The sequence below is a fragment of the Macaca nemestrina genome, chromosome 12, assembly GCF_043159975.1.
Source record: "Macaca nemestrina isolate mMacNem1 chromosome 12, mMacNem.hap1, whole genome shotgun sequence".
NCBI lineage: Eukaryota > Metazoa > Chordata > Mammalia > Primates > Cercopithecidae > Macaca > Macaca nemestrina.
The window spans coordinates 74592164-74611520 of NC_092136.1; the positions used below are offsets into that span (position 1 = coordinate 74592164).

The following is a 19357-nucleotide window of genomic DNA, read 5'->3' on the forward strand; positions in this document are numbered from 1 at the left end:
GGAAGGATCTCAGGTAACTCAGAATCTATGAGAAGCCTGGAAAACTCAGCTCTGAAATGAGATCTAGGGAGGCTGACATCAGGGAACACAGCCAAGGTTATGACTGAAAAGCAGTCTGGTCTAGGATGTCATCACCAGACTCTCCCAGTGAATGATTTTTCACCTGTCCCTTTTTCTTTGTGTCACTGTGAGGTTTAAAGTTGTGGGTGAGAGCATCTGATTGGCCAAGCCTGGTGTCTGACCCAGCTGTTGAAAAAGATAGCTTTGGCTTCTACAGTGGAAATGAGGCCCAGCCCAGTGCCTTACTCCATGCACTTCTCCCCCAACTAGGTAAGGTGTTGATGCTTTGTGGCATTGTGAAATTGTCCTTGAAACCCACTGGTAGAAATATGGCTATTGGCAACATGGAGACAAGGGCTGACGCCTTTCATTGACTTCTCATCAAAGGTTACTGTTGGCTAGGCGCGGTGGCTCACGTCTGTAATCCCAGCACTTCAGGAGGCCGAGGTGGGCGGATCACGAGGTCAGGAAATCGAGACCATCCTGGCTGACAGGGTGAAACCCTTTCTCTACTAAAAATACAAAAAATTAGCCGGGTGTGGTGGTGGGCACCTGTAGTCCCAGCTACTCCAGAGGCTGAAGCAGGAGAATGGTGTGAAGCCAGGAGATGGAGCTTGCAGTGAGCTGAGATGGCCGTCTCAAAAAAAAAAAAAAAAAAAGGCTACTGTCAGGCTCTGAGGAGTTAGGCTCTAGTCTTGAGGTTTCCTGGCAGCTGGTGACAGACTGGGAGCTGGGAGCTGCTTAACTGATGAGCTTGCCCATCAGTCAAAGAGAACACCTGCTAGTAATGTGAGCTCTTGGGGACATACCCAAAGGGTGAGCCAGAGTCAGGGATGGAACCACCACCGTTAGCGTAGAGAACCAGGAGAAGCACAATGTATGTGAGAGGACAGTGGATAAAGGGTTTTTTGGGGGTCCACTCCCAGACAGAATCTGGGCTGGCAAGGCTGCTGAAGCCCACAGCGTAATGTGATACTCTGGAGCCTGCTACCTGCATCTGTGACCTCACCCCCAAGGGGAGGTCCAAGAAATTTCAGCCACAGACCCCACCCAGCTCACCACCTCCAGTCAGCCATGCTCCACACCGTTACCTGGGAAATGAAGCAAAGGCTATGAGTATCTCAGTGCTGCTGTGGTGGTGAGGCGAGTGGGAACACCTTCCTCTGCAGTGCTTTTACTAAGGAGACTTGAGATGTGGGGAGAAGCTGAGCATTGCAATCAGAGACCTGGGATCAAATTCTGGCACCAGCACTGATTCATTGAGTGGGTGACCTTGGACCTTTCTGATCCTCAGTTATCTCATAGGGCTGTTGTGGGAATTAAAGGAGATGTAACTATTAATACGTGTTTCTGTGTTTCTTCTCTAGTGTTTATCATCTAGTATATTACCTCTGTTTGGAGACGTTATAACAGCTAAGAGCCCAGCTATGGCGGAGTGTGGTGGCTCACACCAGCACTTTGAGAGGCCTAGGCTGGTGGATCAGTAGAGGCCAGAAGTTCGAAAACAGCCTGGCCAACATGGTGAAACCCCATCTCTACTAAAAATACAAAATTTAGCTGGGCACGGTGGCTCACGCCTGTAATCCAAGCACGTTGGGAGGCCGAGGCAGGTGGATCACGAGGTCAGGAGTTCAAGACCAGCCTGGCCAAGATGGTGAAACCCCATCTCTACTAAAAATACAAAAATTAGCCGGGTGTGGTGGTGGGCGCCTGTAATCCCAGCTACTCGGAAGGCTGAGGCAGGAGAATCTCTTGAACCCGGGAGGCGGAGCTTGTGGTGAGCCGATACTGTGCCACTGCACTCCAGCCTGGGTGACAGAGCGAGACTCCGTCTCAAAAAAAAACAAAAAAAAAGGAAAGCGGAATCTACACCTTCTCGGCCAGCGGTAGCAACTGCAGAACTGCAGGAGACAATCTTTCTAGACAAGGCAGTTGAGGAGGAGGGAGTGCTTGAGGGGGACTGTCCTGGCGTGCACTCCGCACCTCGGGGACGTTATTGAGTGTGGAACGGCTGCTTTTGGAAGACTATTGCCCAGAGGAAAAGATGTTTAGTTTTCACAAGCCAAAGATGTACCGAAGTATAGAGGGCTGCTGTATTTGCAGAGCTAAGTCCTCCAGTTCTCAATTCACTGACAGTAAACACTATGAAAAGGACTTCCAGAGCTGTTTTGGATTGCATGAGACTCGTTCAGGAGACATCTGCAATGCCTGTGTCCTGCTTGTGAAAAGATGGAAGAAGTTGCCAGCAGGATCAAAAAAAAACTGGAATCATGTGGTAGATGTAAGGGCTGGACCCAGTCTAAAGACTACATTGAAACCCAAGAAAGTGAAAACTCTATCTGGGAACAGGATAAAAAGCAACCAGATCAGTAAACTGCAGAAGGAATTTAAACGTCATAATTCTGATGCTCACAATACCACCTCAAGTGCCTCCCCAGCTGAATCTCCTTGTTACAGTAACCAGTCAGATGACGGCTCAGATACAGAGATGGCTTCTGGTTCTAATAGAACACCAGTTTTTTCCTTTTTAGATCTCACATACTGGAAAAGACAGAAGATATGTTGTGGGATCATCTATAAAGGCCGTTTTGGGAAAGTCCTCATTGACACACATCTCTTCAAGCCTTGCTGCAGCAATAAGAAAGCAGCTGCCGAGAAGCCAGAGGAGCAGGGGCCAGAGCCCCTGCCCATCTCCACTCAGGAGTGGTGACAGGTTTTTATGTAGAAGGGGAACAAAAAAATCTAAATTTTGAAAAGACCACAAAGCAACAAACTGACCCTCTGTTTTGTTTTTGTTTTTTTTTTTTTTGAGATGGAGTCTTGCTCTTGTTGCCTAGGCTGGAGTGCAGTGGCGTGATCTTAGCTCACTGCAACTTCCGCCTCCCGGGTTCAAGTGATTCTCCTGCCTCAGCCTCCCAAGTAACTGGGTTTATAGGTGCCCACCACCAGAACCCAGCTAATTTTTTAGTTTTTGTAGAGATGGGGTTTCACCACGTTGGCCAGGCTGGTCTCAAATGACCCTCCTAGTTTTAACTTGGATATCTGCTATTCTGCCAAAAGACAATTTCTAGAGTAGTTTTGAATGGGTTGATTTCCCCCAGTCCCACAAACTCTGAAGCCAGTGTCTAGCTTACTAAAAAAAGAGTTGTACATAATATTTAAGATGCTGAGTATTTCATAGGAAAGCTGAATGCTGCTGTAAAGTGCTCTTTAAGTCTTTTTTTTTTTTCTTTTAATCCCCTTCTAATGAATGAAACTAGGGGAATTTCAGGGGACAGAGATGGGATTTGTTGTATGATAAACTATGTAGTTTTTAGTCTTTCTGTATTGAGAAGCAGTGGTTGGGGCATTTTTTAAGATGGCTGGCTAAGCTCTTGTTTTCCCTCACGATAATAAATTTGTCATAACTCAGTAACATGGACTTGGCCCTAGAGGTAGTTGTTGATAATTCTGAAATATTAAGGTCTTGCCAAGCTTCTGATGATTCAAACCTGTACTACTGATTATTAAGCAGGACAGATTGAGCTTTCTGTTGCAAATACCTTGGAGGAGAAAGTAATTTCTAAATATACAGAGGTAACTTGACTATATATGTTGCATCCTGTGCCTCCCTTCATATTAATATTTGATAAAGATTTTAATTTATGTAAAACTTCTAAAGCAGAATCAAAAGCTCCTCTTTGGGAAATGGCAGGTCTTTAGGACAGGCGAGACCCCGTATGAATAGTACCAAAGCATTACCGCATGGTAGAGAGCACACTCTATTAAAAATGTTAAGCTATCTGAAAAATAAAATGTGCAAGTCTTCAGGATGGCACAAAACAAAGGTTAATGCTTCTTGGGGCACATTTCTTAGAGGGCTTGTTGAGTGTGTACATATAATTGACTTTTGTTTGTGTTACATGACTTTGATGACCATTGAAAATCTGCACAATTCAGTTTCAGCTCTGGATTACTTCCGTTGACCTTTGTGAAGGTTTTTATCTGTGTAGAATGGGTGTTTGACTTGTTTTAGCCTATTAAGTTTTTATTTTCTTTCACTCTGTATTAAAAGTAAAATTTACTAAAAGAAAAAAAAAAAAATTTAGCCGGGAGTGGTGTGGTGGCATATGCCTGTAATCCCAGCTACTCGGGAGGCTGAGGCATGAGAATTGCTTGAACCCAGGAGGCAGAGGTTGCAGTGAGTCGAGATCGTGCCACTGTACTCCAGCCTGGGTGCCAGAGCGATACTTTGTCAAAAAAAAAAAAGATATCAACACTCATTGTGGAAAATTTGGACAACAAAGGAAAACATGGCTAAGAGAAAAATAAAAAAGAGCCCAGCTCTTCAAGCTGGACAGTTTGGATTCAGCACCAGGTATACAACTTAGCAGTATGGGCCCCAGCACATCAGTTACCTCCCTGTGCCTCCCTTTGGTCATCTGCATGTAGAGTGCTTAACACAATGCCTGACCTATCACAGCAAGTGCCCAATTAGTGCTAGCTGTTACTATTACCACTACTTAAGCATATCCTCTTGGATTTTAATAGCTAAATTCATGATATTGGATTCTCCCCATCCCAACTATATGTACCCTGACCACAGGTGCCATGCTTTCTGCTTCTACTGAAAGGTGGGCATAGCTGGGCAGATAATCATCCCCATTTTACAATGGTGAATTTGGCCTTTTACTGTGTGCCTTGTTCCATTTTCCATCTTGATTATTTCTAATTTTTTTTGTTTGTTTGAGGTGAAGTCTCATTCTGTCACCTAGGCTGGAGTGCAGTGGCATGATCTCGGCTCACTGCAACCTTCGCCTTCTGGGTTCAAGTGATTCTCATGCCTCAGCCTCCCGAGTAGCTGGGATTACAGGTATGCACTAGCACACCTGGCTAATTTTTGTATTTTTAGTAGAGACGGGGTTTCACCATGTTGGCCAGGCTGGTTTCGAACTCCCAACCTCTGGTGATCCGCCCACCTCGGGCTCCCAAAGTGCTGGGATTACAGGCATCCATCTAGTGATTATTTCTGATATCTGATGTTGCTGTGTATAAATGCAGCTGTTGTATTTCAAAGTAGGGCCTGCCAACATGAGACAGGAAAACATTGAAGTATCGTAGAGAGTTAATAGTTTCAACCTCAGAGATTGTTTTTCTTACTGTTCTCCTCAGGGACATTAGAGTTTGATAATGTTTTATCTACCAAACCATTCTCTCTTTTTTTTTTTGTCCTTATAATACCCAGATTGGTATGACTCTCTGTTATTAACCAAAGCTACATTTATAGCGTAAGCATGACCATGGTGAGAAGATAATTGTTATATGCCCTGAGCTTTCTGTAAACATTTAATCTCCTGACATCCCTTATAGTGGACACATTTCATTACTAACTTCATTTTACAAGTTTAACCCATGCAGTACATCTTAGGGGGAGTTGTTGATTTTTCTTAGGCTTTAAGAAATATTGGCAGGGTATGGTGGCTCACATCTGTTATCCCAGCACTTTGGGGGGCCAAAACGGGAGAATCCTTTGAGCTCAGGGGTTCAAGATCAACCTGGGCAACATAGCCAGACTCCATCTCTAAAAAAATTTAGGCCGGGCATGGTTGCTCACGCCTGTAATCCCTGTACTTTGGGAGGCTGAGCCAGGCAGATCACGAGGTCAGGAGATTGAGACCATCCTGGCTAACAAGGTGAAACCCTGTCTCTACTAAAAATACAAAAAAAATTAGCTGGGCATGGTGGCGGGCACCTGTAGTCCCAGCTAGTTGGGGGACTGAGGCAGGAGAATGGCGTGAACCCGGGAGGCAGAGGTTACGGTGGGCCGAGATCGCGCCACTGCACTCCAGCCTTGGCGACAGAGCGAGACTCCATCACATACACACACACACAAATTTAAAGACTAGTCAGACTTGGTGGCACATGCCTGTAGTCTCAGCTACTGGGAGGCTGAGGTGGGAGGATCACTTGAGCCTGGGAGGTGAGAAACATTGGCTGGTCTCCTGGCCCCTTCCCAGAGCCACAGCCCCAGGCCCTTGCTTTCTGAGGTGCTGCTTGTCCCAGGGGACTCAACTGCTGATGGTGTGCCCCAGCTGCAGGATATTGCCACCGGAAAGTACACCTGTAAGGGGATGCTGGGGTCTTGGGAAGGAAGGTGACTGTTAACCTATGGAGATCAGCTTACTGTATGAGCATTGGCCAAAATGACCCTGCTGCCCAGCCTCGGCCCAGATCAAGATCTAGAGGCCAGGAAGGAAGTGGGCCTGCCTCCCCACTGTGCCATGCAACTGGTCAGATATAAGAGGTGGAGATACGGGCTCCACCCCTCCAGGACCACCAGCAACCAGGGTGTTTGCAGCCTGGTTTTCCACAAGTCTGCCCCACCCCTAAGGCCACACAGCTGAAGCTTTGGCTCTGCTTTCTTGCTTTCATTCCAGGGATGGGCAGGCTGCCATTGGGCCACCTGCTGCCCCTGGCCCCAGACTCTCTGGGTAGGTGGCCATGTGATCCAGCTGGCAGGACCACCCCACCCATTTCAGTGTCCTAATTCTTACTTTGTTATGCCATTGTGGCAATCTGGTGGTAAATATAACCTTTTGACAGAGTTTTTGAACTGCCTGGAACCCAAGATCCTAAACATTTTTTAACCGTATTTGGGTTATCTTTTATTTTGGTTTTTATCCCCAATGGAGAAAAATCAATATGGAAAAAAGTTATTTTAAAATACACGATGAGTGGCAGCAGTGGTGGTAGGGGAAAAAAAGGTTAAAAAATTTTTTTAAATAAAAAATAAAATACAGGATGAAGTGAATTAAAAGATTTGTTTAATGTACTTCAAGGATAATATTTGTGTCTGCAAAATTTGAGAATAAATTGGTCTCGAATTAAAAAAAAAAATTTAGAATGTCAAGATCCTAACTTCCAATTTGAGAACAAGTAACATGAGTCTGTGGATTGGAATGACTTATGTGATCCCAAACCCTCATTTTCACAAAGAAGTAGATGGAGGCCCAGTAGCTTTGAAATTCAAATGAAGCCATGCCTCTGCTGCCTAGTCCAGTGCTTGTGCTAACCACTCAGCCTGCCCAGGTACAACTGGGTCTCTGTCCACAGAGCAGGGAGTCCACTGTGATGTATGCATCCTGCCCTCACTGGCAGGCCATTGACTACAACTGCAGCCAGCCAATTCTCAACAGCCCTTAGTGTGGTGAGCAGGAGAGCTCGGCGCTTTGAGCCCTCAATTGCCTGGAGAGAAGGTAGAGCTGGCCTTTAATTAAGGACTTTTTTGCTTTTTAGAGGGAGCTTCCGGGGAAGCATAGCACAGCAATAGGGCCACTTTCCTGCCAGAGGGGGTGGGTGCCAAAGGAGGTGGATCTTTTGCTCACTGGTTTACCCTCAACATACCAGGAAGAATAGTCATCCTGATTCACTGTTTGGTTCAGGTTTTTATCACACAGTATTGTGTGATAAGTAACCACTGTTTGGTGGTTACTCTGACTCGGTGTGGTGGCTTATGCCTGTAATTCCAGCACTTTGGGTGGGAGGCCAAGGCGGGTGGATCACCTGAGGTCAGGAGTTCGAGACTAGCCTGACCAACATGGTGAAACCCCGTCTCTACTAAAAATACAAAAATTAGCTAGGCATGGTGGTGTGCACCTGTAATCTCAGCTACTAGGGAGGCCGAGGCGGAAGAATCGCTTGAACCCAGGAGGTGGAGGTTATGGTGAGCTGAGATTGCGCCACTGCACTCCAGCCTGGGCAACAGAGTGAGACTCTTTCTCAAAACAAACAAACAAAAAATGAAAATCTAATATATCCATATGGTAATGAATGTTTCCTTTTATTTTGTTTTTATTTTTATTTTTTATTTTTGAGATCGAGTCTCACTCTTTGCCCAGGCTTGGGTACAGTGACACAACCTAAGCTCACTGCAACCTCCACCTCCTAGGTTCAAGCAATTCCTCTGCCTCAGTCTCCCCAGTAGCTGGGACTACAGGCATGCACCACCATGCCCAGCTAATTTCTGTATTTTTAGTAGAGATGAGGTTTTGCCTTGTTAGCCAGGCTAGTCTTGAACTCCTAATCTCAGGTGATGCACCCACCTCGGCCTCCCAAAGTGCTGGGTTTATATTGTTGTTTTATTTTATTTTTTAAATCTTGTTCTTTGGAAGAGCATTAAGAATAGTCATAAAATGACTAGTCTCCATGCTGGGGGAGGCAGCATGGAGAGATCTGGCTTCAGAGATGGCTGGGCCCAGGTCTGAATCCTGGCTCTGCTGCCACTCTCCAGCCCAATGACTTTAGTCACTTCACCTCACAAGGCTGAGTCTCTGTTTCCTTATTTGTGAGGGGGCAGGTGGGCGGCAGTAGTGCCTGCCTTACACTATTACACGATTTGGTGTAGTCAGTGGGAAGCCTTGTTCCAGGCACTGGAGGACACAGGTGAAACTGACACCTTTCCTGCCTCAAGGGCCATCCTATGGGTGTGTCAGGGGACACTACACAGGTCACATAAAAGACCTGCCATGTGCCTGGTGATAGAGGAGGGCAACTCTGGGGTTGAGGTTATAAGGTGGGCCTGGGCAGACAAAGCAGGAGAAGGTATGTGCACGAAAGCGCACTGGAGGTATAGTCAGCTTGGGGGAAATGGGGCGCCCTGCCTGGCATGTGGAAAGGGTTCAGTCAGCTATGATGCCCATATGTTTGGGAGGAGTGTGCCCTGGATCTGCCCCTATTTTTTCCCTGGGTGGGCCAGTGATACGGTGCCTTCTTTGCTTTGTCCTGAGCATTCCCCTTGGGGTGGGCACAGGCAGACTCAGTGTCCCCACTCCCCTCCCTCTGCTGCCATTATCAGCTGTGTCCAGATGGTCACAGGCTCCCTAATCTGGGATAATCAGTGGGTCAGAGCTCAGCTGGGACCCGGGCCTTTATGCCTGCTGTGATGGGCCGGCCCCAGCTGGAGAGACCCTGTAGACAGGGCCCTGGGGCTTTGGAAGATGGGGTAGGATGTGGGGCTGGCTCTGTGCTGGAGGGAGATGCAAGAAGCAGATGATCGCTCTTCTTCCAAAGGCAATCTGAGTACAAATGAGGGGGAGCCCGCAGCTGGGGCCTGGCCAGCTCCTCCAGGCCTCACAGCGATACGCACAGAGCCTCACAGAATCTGCCTATTGCATCTTTTGTTCCCTTTCTCTCCCTCTCTGAGCTCACCCCTCCCTACCCAGCAGTTTGTTGCTGCCCCTAGAGCCCCAGGCTTATGACATCAGTGGCTTGTGCCCCCATTGACGTTGGACACCTAACAGGTTCAGGTGCAGAGCCAGGGTGACTGACTTCTCAGGGGCCCATGGCTATGGTGCCCCCACCCTGGGCCTGCAGTTTGCTGTGAGCCTCCACTCCGTGGTTGTTCAGGGATCCATAACTGTTTTTGTTTTGTTTCAGCCTCTTCCATGAATGGGGGGGGGGGGGCCTGCTTGTCTCCGGCTCCTAGCAGTGAGTGCTGATAATCTCAAATTTAAGGATGGTAACTTCGTCTCGGAGGAGCGTGGGAAAGGATGTGTTTAGGAACAGACACAGGCCTACAGAGTTGTTTGTAACCATCTCTTTCTAAGTGGTGGGAAACAGACATTTTATTATTCTTTAACTGTTTATATATATAGTGTGTTTTTTATGCATGAAATATAGTTTTTTAAAATGCTCACACTACTATTTTGAAAGTAAATGAGGTAATGTATGTGTCAAAACCTAATACCCAAAGCGATCATAGTAAGAGGTGGGGCCTTTGGGAAGGCATTAAATTGCTTAGGGAATGAGGGTGGAACCCTCATGAATGGGATTAGAGCCTTATAGAAGAGGTCGGAAGGAGCTGCCTGGCCTCCCTCTCACATGTGGAGACTCAGCAAGAAAATATTATTTAGGAAGCAGAGAGCCCTCACCAAACACCAGATCTGCTGGCCACTTGATCTTGCACTTCCCAGCCTTGAGAAGTATGAGAGATAAATTTCTGTTGTCTATAAATCACCCAGTCTAAGGTGTTTTGTGATAATAGCCCAAACAGATATAAAAGTGCTTCATCAAGAGTAAACACAGGGAGCAAATATTGGACATTCCATCTCAGTCAGGGCAGACTGCAGCTGGAACACAGACCCAACAAGGTTTTATTTCTACAAGAAAAGAGACCGTTAAGTGAAGGGCTGTTTGTGTGGAGGTGCCACGAGGGAGCAGAGTGTGCGCCTGAGCTCCGCGTGCCTCTCCGCCTCCTGGCTCAGGCTGTCCAAATCTGAGTCACCTGCCCAAGCTCTGGATGATGGTGACACAGCCGTGGGAGCTGGTGCAGCGCTGCAGGGATGGCTGGGCCTCCACCTGCCCACTGCTGGGGTCAAAGGTGAAGACCTTATCGGTGCTTTCTCCGTGATCATCCCGCCCACCAAGGATGTGGACCTTCCCGTCACACACAGTGACTCCACAGCTTTCCTGAGTGGACAAACAGAAAGACAATTAACTATCAGGTTCAGCCTGGGGCTCCTTCTGTCCCTGCCTGGCCAGGCCAGATAATAGGACCTTGACCCACAGACTGTGAACAGGCAATCTGGATTGTAGAGAGGCAGGAAACTGGATGGATCTGAGTTCCAGCTCTAACTTGATCCTTATTCAGTGAATGGCCTTAGGCAAGTCGCTTAACCTCTCTGGACCTCAGTTTCCTCATCTGCAAAGGGAGAAGAACCAGAGTGCCTTCTTCACAGGGTTCCCTTAACAGTTAATGGAAGTTAAGCATGTAAAGCATTTTATATAGAGCCTGGAATATGGTAAGCACGCCAATAACAATAATCTCGACTGCCGCCATCTTAGAATCGCAGACTCAGGGAAACCTGAATTCTCACCACTTAAAGTCACCAAAGGTCAGAACTGGCAGAGACCACCAGTCCAACCATACCTGTGTAATCTCTGGAGTTTCAGGGGATGGAGACGAAGGTAGGGGAGGCAAGGAACTGCAGGGGCCAGAGCTTCCAAGACTTGGGCCTCCCTGCTGTGATATCACTAGAGCAGAACTTAGCAACTCCCTTCCCCACCTCTTACCCCATGATTGGTTACTAGCAGTGGCCTTCAGGGCAGGAGAGGCCACAGGGTCATTTGGACCAAATCCCCACTCAAAGCTATAGTACTTGGGACTGCAGGGTTCTAGACTCTGCCTTAACAGGGCCTAGTTGGCCTGGGCCAGGTGCTGAACCTCTCTAAGGCCAGTCTTCTCATCTGTGAAATGCATGGTTCACTATCACTGTGAGGACAAAGCTAGAGAGCGACGTATAATAAAACCACCTAGCGTGGAGTCACACAAGATTCACAAGCTCCAAGATCCAGAGCCTTAGAAGTGGGTTCCGCTCTCCTGCCTTGAAGCCTCCACTTACCACAGGACTGGGGAGGACAGCTGCCTCCCCCCACACATCTGTGCCTGGATCATAGGTGAAGATTTTGCTCATGAGACCCCCCATGACATAGATGGTGTCCTCAAAGGAGATGGCCTCGAGACACCGCTGTGAGAAGGGTGCTGGTGACCGCAGGCTCCACTGGTCCTCCTTGGGGTCAAAGCACTGCACCTGAGGGGCAAGAGGAGCAGCGGTGATGAAGACTCACTGCCCCATCCCAAATGCCCCACTGCCCACATGCTGCCACCTGTCTCCCTGGGGGCACTCATTCAAAACGATGACACCTGGCCCGAGCAAGCATCTGGGAGGGAGGGGGAGATCCACTGTCCCTGTCCTCAAGGGCTCTTCATCTAGTTATATGTTCTGTCCTCTGCTTCTGGACTTCCTTTGTCAAAAGCCTCCCCATCTTTTAAGGTCCTGCTCAAATGCCACCCCATCCTTAAAGGCTTCCCTGGTGTTCCCCCTCCCCACCCCCCAAAACACACACATAGGAACAGTCTCTCCTTTGATGGAGAACACAGTCGCCTCATGTAAGATTAATCATAGAGCACATCATACCGAGCGAGAAGAGGTACCGTCTGCTTTAGGGTTACAGAGGGTTCTCATAGCAGACCCCCCACAGGGATGTGTTCCTGGCTGCATACACTGTCAACTCACTTTTTCCCTGGTGCTCTCAGGTCATACAATTCCAGCTGAGGTGTCTTGCAGCCCTATTTCTACAGCTGTCCACATGCCCATGGGTGTTTCTGATGCCCTTAACAGTTTCTGTACTTAGCTGCCTGCTCACCTCACTCTCTGTTTCCTCAACTGTTTCCTTGGAGACCCCCACCTTCCACCACAGCAGCCTATAACAAATCAGTGCTGCATGGATGGTGTTAAATGGGGCCTCCTACCATGAGTGCCCATCACTCAGCTCCAGGAGGGTTTGCTGAAAGAATGTGGTCAGGGAATAAGGAAGGGTGGGCACCCAAATTTGGGAAAGAGTCAAGTCCCAGGACCACAGGCTTATGAGGCCATCAGGGGAGGGAAGGAACTGCTATGATAAATATTTTTATTTGCAAAAAGCCTAAATGTCCAATAAAAGATGAGTAGACTCTAGTTCATCCACCAAGTGGAATAGTACAGGCATTGAAATGATGGCTGTAAAGTTGCTAATCACGTGGAAAGTGCTTATACCTAAATTAGAATAAAATGCAGAATGCAAAATTCTAACAGTGAGAAAACAGAACTATAAGAAAAACAAAAATCAATTCAGTGGAAGCCTGTAAGGCAATGCACCAAAATATAAATAGCAGCTCTGCCTGGATGGTGGGATTATGGTTTTTTTTTTTCTATTTTTCTGTTTTCTAAATTTTCAGTAATGTATTATTTTTGGAATGTAACAAAAGCATTTTAACTATCTTGCCCTCAATTTTTAAAATGTATGAAACTTATGTGGTGCCAGCCCATACATTTGAGTCCCAGTGTGCTGCTGACCCACTGTGACCTTGGGGTCATTTTTATGCTCATTTCCTTCCCTGAAACATGGAGGTGACTGGTCTGGGCTGTTGATGGGATTAAGTGAAGAAATAGACAAGGGCACGGAAACGCCCAGCTCTCCGCCTGGCACACAGTGGTCGCCGCAGCCTTCAACGCCCTCTTGCGCCCGAGGCCCACGCCCACCTTGTCCGTGTTGACACCGCCCTGCCTGGCGCCCCCGATCACGAAGAGCTGGCCCGCGCAGGATGCCACCGCCGCTGAGCTCACGGCCTCCGGGAGGGGGGCGGCGGCCGCCCAGGTGTTGGAGAAGGGGTCATAGCGCTCCACGCTGTGCAAGCGCCTCAGGCCGTCGAAACCACCCACTGCGAACAGCTGCAAGTGAGGACATGGGCCGGGGGGCCGGGTGTCAGGGCCTTAGGCCCCTCGGCCTCACCGCTTCAGTTTTACAGTCTTTGAGCTGCAAATTTTCCCTGTCCCCAACCCAGCTTCAAGACCAAACTGACCCCAGAGCCCAGTGCTGCCACCACCTGGGCGGCCTCCACCCAGTTGCTGTACCTCCCTGAGCTGGTTTCCTCTCATTTAGGGGGGATAATGCGACCTGTCTTTAGGATGGGTACTGAATGCGGGTTACAGCTGTAAAACACCTGGCACCAAGCTGATGCTTAATAATAATAGCTAGGCCGGGCGCGGTGGCTCACACCTGTAATCCCAGCACTTTGGGAGGCTGAGGTGGGCGGATCACGGGTCAGGAGATCGAGACCATCCTGGCTAACTCGGTGAAACCCCGTCTCTACCAAAAATACAAGAAAAATTAGCCGGCCTGGTGGCGGGTGCCTGTAGTCCTAGCTACTCTGAAGGCTGAGGCAGAAGAGTGGCATGAACCTGGGAGGCGGAGCTTGCAGTGAGCCAAGATTGCACCACTGCATTCCAGCCTGGGCCACAGAGAGAGACTCCGTCTCAGAAAAAATTTAAAAAAAAAAAAAATAATAATAGCTATATAGCTAGTTTTGAGACTTTACCACCCCACTTAATTGATTCTAAGAAGCATTTTTGTTTCTGAATTCGGGATGTAGCTTACGAAGACAGTTGAGAGATTCTTTTTTTTTTGATACGGAGTCTCGTCTCCCAGGCTGGAGTGCAGTAGCATGATCTCGGCTCACTGCAAGCTCTGCCTTCTGGGTTCACGCCATTCTCCTGCCTCAGCCTCCTGAGTAGCTGGGACTACAGGCACCTGCCACCACGCCTGGCTAATTTTTTGTAGTTTTAGTACAGACGGGGTTTCACCGTGTTAGCCAGGATGGTCTCGATCTCCTGACCCGTGATCCGCCCACCTCAGCCTCCCAAAGTGCTGGGATTACAGGTGTGAGCCACCGTGCCCGGCCGACAGATTCTTTTAGTCTTGAGTGGCACAATCAAGATTCAAACCTAGATTGTATGGCCCCAGAGCCCACACCCTTGACCATCAGGCTGTTACTATTACAGTAATTGCTATTATTATTAACATCAGCCATTATTATGTTACCTTGGACAAGTCTCTTTTTTGGGGGGCCTCAGACCCCTTCTTACAAAGAGGGTTTTAGATAACCTCCCTCCAGGACATCCATAGATCTGTACCTTGGGTCCCAGGGCAGCCGCTGCAGCTTGTGCCTACCTGCCCCTGCACAACTGCCATCTTGTGCCTCCACCTGCCCTTGTGCAGAGAGGCTACCTTGATCCAGGTGTGCAGATGGGAGCTAAACATCCACACATCATGACTGTTGATGTGGCCTCCTAGGGAGAGAGAAGCAGCTGTTGCCCACAGGCTCTCTTGCTATCCCAAGTACCCGCAAAGAGCTAGAAACTAGGGCCCCCAGATCCAAAGGAAAGGTTAAGGGAAGGCAGCAAGAGGACTTCTTGAGCTGGTGTAAGACTCTGGGCCTGTGACCCAGACAGTGTGCTTTGAATAAGTGGTGAGAATGTCTTGAGTTATAACCCTTGAGGGGAGAAGCCTGACAGATTCAGGAAGAAGTGGCTGGTTTTCACTGGGCGCCTTATGGTGGTGCTGGTGGTGTGCCAGGCTCTGTGCTCAGGGAAGCAAAGAGGGGGCCGCTGTACGAAAGGTAAGAGTACAAAGGGTACCCAAGGCAAGCATCTGGAATGTACTAGGGACCCAGGAAAAGCAGAGTCAGCTGCACTAGGAGCCAGGAGGGGTAGAGGGTGACCCAATAACCCTCCCTCCCACCTTCACCCGCACAATTTCATTTCTGATCTCATCCCTCCATGAGGTGTTGGGAATATTACACCCAGTTTACATATAAGAAACTCAGATGAGGCTTAGAGACCAACAATGACCTGCTGAAGACTACATGGCCCAGCACTGGTGCTGCTGGAGGACATGGTATGCCCTATGGGGCCAGGCACTGGGGACGCAGGATGTGGGCTCTCCCTTCCCATGTCTGGCCACCCTGGGGATCTCGGCCGGGGATTCACCTCTCAATGGGAGCCTCTTTGGGGACAACCCTAACTGCACCCTTCAGCCTGAGCCTGTGACCAGAGCCACATCTGTTTGGTAGCCCCCATCTTTGTTTATTCCTAGTGGCACCCAACAGAGGCCCCACATGTTGCTCAGAACCATCAATGGCCTTGGATAAATTGTCCAGTGGTAATCTGTGGCCTGGATGATCTGTGAGGCCTCCCTGGCTTATTCTCCTGCTCCTTACCCTTTGCAGGCACCCATAGTTCTTTACAACGTTAAGGTCAATCCACCTAGCCCCAGACTCAAAGCCTCCGTGATCTGACTCCTGCCTCACCTGTGTTACTCAACCTGCACTTCAGAGCCCTGAGTCCCCAGTGTTCCTTTCTGCATGTCCCTGCCCTTGTGCCTTTGCCTATACTGTTCCCTCCAACTTTCAAGGTCCAACTGAAAAATCATCTCTTCTATGAACCCTGGCTAGATTCCCTGAGTGGCATTCCAGATCATCTGGGGACTCTGAGAATTCCGATCACATTCTGCCTGGCGGTAAAAGTGAAGTCTCTCTCTCCTCTCCAGGACACTCCAGGGGAGCAAAGACTGTTTTATGCTTCTCTGAGTCTTCAAGGGCCTGAGCCTCAGGGAGGACACAGTTTGTTGCTATCAAACAGATGTGTGTTCCTCCTAGCTTTGCCATTTTTGAGACAATGGGGGAAATTCTGAGCCTCTCTGATCCTTTCTTATCTGTAAAACAGCATTGTAGGGGGATTTAATGATAACGAATGTAAGCTTCTTAGCATAATAATGTTCGGCACATAGTAGGCTAGATGAAGTGATTATTAATACTAATACGAATTGAATTCCCTAGGAAACCTGCTCAGAACAAAAAGTAATCATATGAATTGAAGTTAACATTGCTGAATAACTGGGGAGGGGGGGGTCACACCCGTAGTTAGCTCTGCTCACTTCAGCCAATAACTGTAGGTTATCAGAAAACATCCCACCCCCCTCTCCCAATTGGAGGAAAAAGCAAAGGGGGCGGAACGCGGAGGCTATTAGCCAATCCCGTGTGAGCTCCCGTTGCGGCTCCGCCCTCACCGGAGACGTAGACGTCATTGCGGAGAGCACAGGCGGCGAATTCTGAGCGAGTGTAGCCGGGCAGGCTGGGCAGTGGGGTCCACCGCTGGCTCTCTGGGTGGTAGGCATCGGCGAAGGGCAGCTTCAGGAGACCTTTGCGGTCGCAACCGCCGATGACTACGATCACTTCAGCTAGGTCCATGAATCTGGCGTGCGGATAAGCCCACTGCCTGTTGGGCCGCACCCAAGTTCGGCCCTCTCTTACCCTCTCGTCCCTTTCATGAGCTTTTGCCATCACCCCCGCCCACCCGACCCCCCGGCCCCACTCCCGCTAGACTCTGCCACTTCCAACTTTCCCTGTGGGTATTGGGAAGAGAATCGCTCATTCTTACCGCATTCTGCTGACCTCTAAACTACAGAAAAAACAAAACAAAACAAAACAATCTTTACAGAGCCCTTGCCCTCACCTAGAAAAATAACCTCGTTTAATCCGTATGGCAATTATATTAGTAGGGATTATTACCGCTTTCACACGGAGGAAACTGAGGCTCACATACCATGGCGTGCTCAAAGTCATGCAGCCATTAAGCGTCATGACGAGCTGGAATTCAAGCCCAGGTCTGTCTGTCGCTAACTCATCTTCAACACTCTTTTCTCACCTCCAACCGCTGATTCTGCTGCCTCCCTCCTCCTATGACATCCCCTTATCCCTAATTCCATTAAGCCGGATAACTCGCCCTTTCAGCCAATCATTCTTTCCTCTCATTGACGCCTCAAGCATCTGACCCCACCAGAATTACCATACCCTTTAGCCACCGGTTTTCTAATTCCTTTGGCACATATTTGAGGATCTCTGTCCCAGGCCCTGTGCTTAGTGTTAGAGATAGTGTAGTCTCTGGGGGCATGATTAAGGGCTACTCTGCTCAGAGCCTCTCAGTCTGGCTTTCCAGGGGTGGGGCAGTCCGCTTTCACCCTTTCCCCATGCTCCTGCCTATTTCTATCCCTCATTAGACTGCGAGCTCCCAGAGGGCAAACTGTTTTCAAATCACTTCCACACCCAGGCACCCTGCACAGAACTTGCGTAGAGTAGTAAGTACTCGGAATTACGGTTGCATGGGCGAAAGAAACAGTGTGCGCAGGGGTGGGGTCTCTGCATCTCCCTCACTGGCTTGTTAACTCTTCAAGGGCAGAATTATGGGCACCGAGCCTCTAAAATGTTTAACGAATGTCTGTCTGCATATCATCAAGAGGCAGTACTAAAGGATGATGAAGGAATGAATGGGCGGTGGAAGAAGGTGAGAAGAACTGAGGGCGGGAGGCTAGGGGACGGCGGCCGTACCTCCGCGGCCGGGTCCGCAGCGCACCGGCCTCGCGGCCCAGGATGAAGCAGGCGCGGGCCTCCAGCAGCAGCGGGCGGCACTCGCCGCAGGCCTGCAGCAGCTCGTCCGCCTCCACCTTCTCCAGGAAGTAGGCGGGCGACAGTAGCGGCAGGCGCACGTGCTCCAGCAGGCGTCGCAGCTGCCCGCGGCGGGCCGGCGCGTCGTGGCGCACCCAGCGCATGGCCGCCTCAAACACGGCCTCCTCGCGCGCCACGCCCAGCGCAGGGTCCGCCAGCAGCGCCGCCACCTCGTCGGGCGCCAGCTCCAGGAAGTCGGCGTGGCGCGCCACCTCGGCGAAGGCCTGGCGCAGGACGCGGCCGCAGCGCTCGGCCAGCGGAGCCAGCGAGAAGGCGACGGCCACGCGGCGCAGCGCTAGGCTGTTGGCGGCGCGCAGGCTGCCCTCGAGGAAGCGCACGCAGGCCTCACGCAGGCCCGCCACGCCCAGCCGCTCCGCCAGCGCTAGCACTGCCGCCGCCTCGTCCTCCTCGCGCAGCCGCACGCCCGCTCCGTACACGTAGTCGAGCACCACGGCCAGCGCCGCCGCCGCCCCGGCCGGGCTTGTGCCTGGCGCCTCGGCAGCCACCGGCACCACTGCCGGGCCGCGCTCGGGCCGCCCGGCCGCGAACAAGTTGTGGAAGTAGGCGCTGGCCGCGCTGAGCGCCGCGCGGTGGCATGGAAAGTCGCGGCCGCCGGCGCGCAGCACCACGTCGGTGAGGGTACCGCTCCGCCGGTACGTGTTCAGGGTCTGCAGCACGCGCTGCGCGTGGCACCGGCCCGCGCACGGCGCCTCGCAGCCCGGCTCCGACTCCTCCGGCCCAGGGCCTTGCCGCATCCTGCTGGGGAGAGAACACAAACAGCATCGGGGAAGTCACCTGGCTGCGCCTGGGAGAGGCGACCGCCCTCATCCGTTTATTTCCAGCCTTGACCACTTGTTAAGCGACTGTCCCCTCCGTTCAGGTTCCTTATGGCTACAGTGCCTCAGCCCCGCCTCACCAGCACGACATTCTGCCCTGCCTACCCACTCAGACACTCAGTGCCCCTTTCGGTTCTTCAAACTCGCTGAGCGTTTTCCTATCGATATCTGCAGAAGACAGATGGCACGCTCTCAAATAGGATAATCGGAGGAGGGTCTAATAAAGGAACTATTTTCAACAGCGGAGTCGGCGTTAGGGACTGCGGCAGGAGGAGGGCTGTTCCCCGGGCTACTAACAGCAAGGCGCCTTGGCCGCCCCGGGGTCTGAAGCGGGGGAGCAGGGAAGTTACTGGAACCTGGAAATGTATCTGTGTAAGGAGGGTCCCGTGACAGGAGTTGAAGCCCTGGGTCAAGGGACTAAGGCCGCCCCACAGAGACCCAGTGTGTGCGTGTGCAGGAGAGAAGGTACAATAACTCGACTGTCCTCTGCTCAATCCTGCCTGTCTCCTGCCGATCTCCGGTAGGTGCTGAGCACTGACCACACCCTGAGCACTCCCCTGATAGACAGCATCATACACACAGCATTCGCGCAAACAGATTCGAC

General features: G+C 50.3%; 1 protein-coding gene and 1 pseudogene across 1 annotated transcript; one reads left to right on the top strand and one right to left on the bottom strand.

The window, feature by feature from the left end:
• Positions 1-1805: 1805 nt before the first annotated feature.
• On the top strand, positions 1806-10139 carry LOC139357542 (SIN3-HDAC complex-associated factor pseudogene; annotated as a pseudogene).
• LOC105468764 (kelch like family member 35) lies at positions 10127-18979 on the bottom strand. The gene is made up of 6 exons (XM_011719097.3): positions 17801-18979; positions 16483-16667; positions 14587-14705; positions 13119-13307; positions 11439-11627; positions 10127-10506 (listed from the first exon to the last, which is right to left on the bottom strand). The coding sequence occupies exons 1-6, from the start codon at positions 18670-18672 to the stop codon at positions 10318-10320; spliced, it is 1743 nt and encodes a 580-aa protein (XP_011717399.2). The 5' UTR covers positions 18673-18979; the 3' UTR covers positions 10127-10317.
• Positions 18980-19357: the final 378 nt, after the last annotated feature.

What these genes read in the sequence shown, in the direction of transcription:
- LOC105468764 (XM_011719097.3), bottom strand. Translation starts at nt 18,672, where the DNA reads ATGCGGCAAGGCCCTGGGCCGGAGGAGTCGGAGCCGGGCTGCGAGGCG. An exon ending in CTGCGGACCCGGCCGCGGAG is followed by an intron (nt 16,668 to 17,800) that starts GTACGGCCGCCG and finishes TCCGCACGCCAG; the next exon opens with ATTCATGGACCTAGCTGAAG. An exon ending in TGGCAGTTGTGCAGGGGCAG is followed by an intron (nt 13,308 to 14,586) that starts GTAGGCACAAGC and finishes CCTCACTTGCAG; the next exon opens with CTGTTCGCAGTGGGTGGTTT.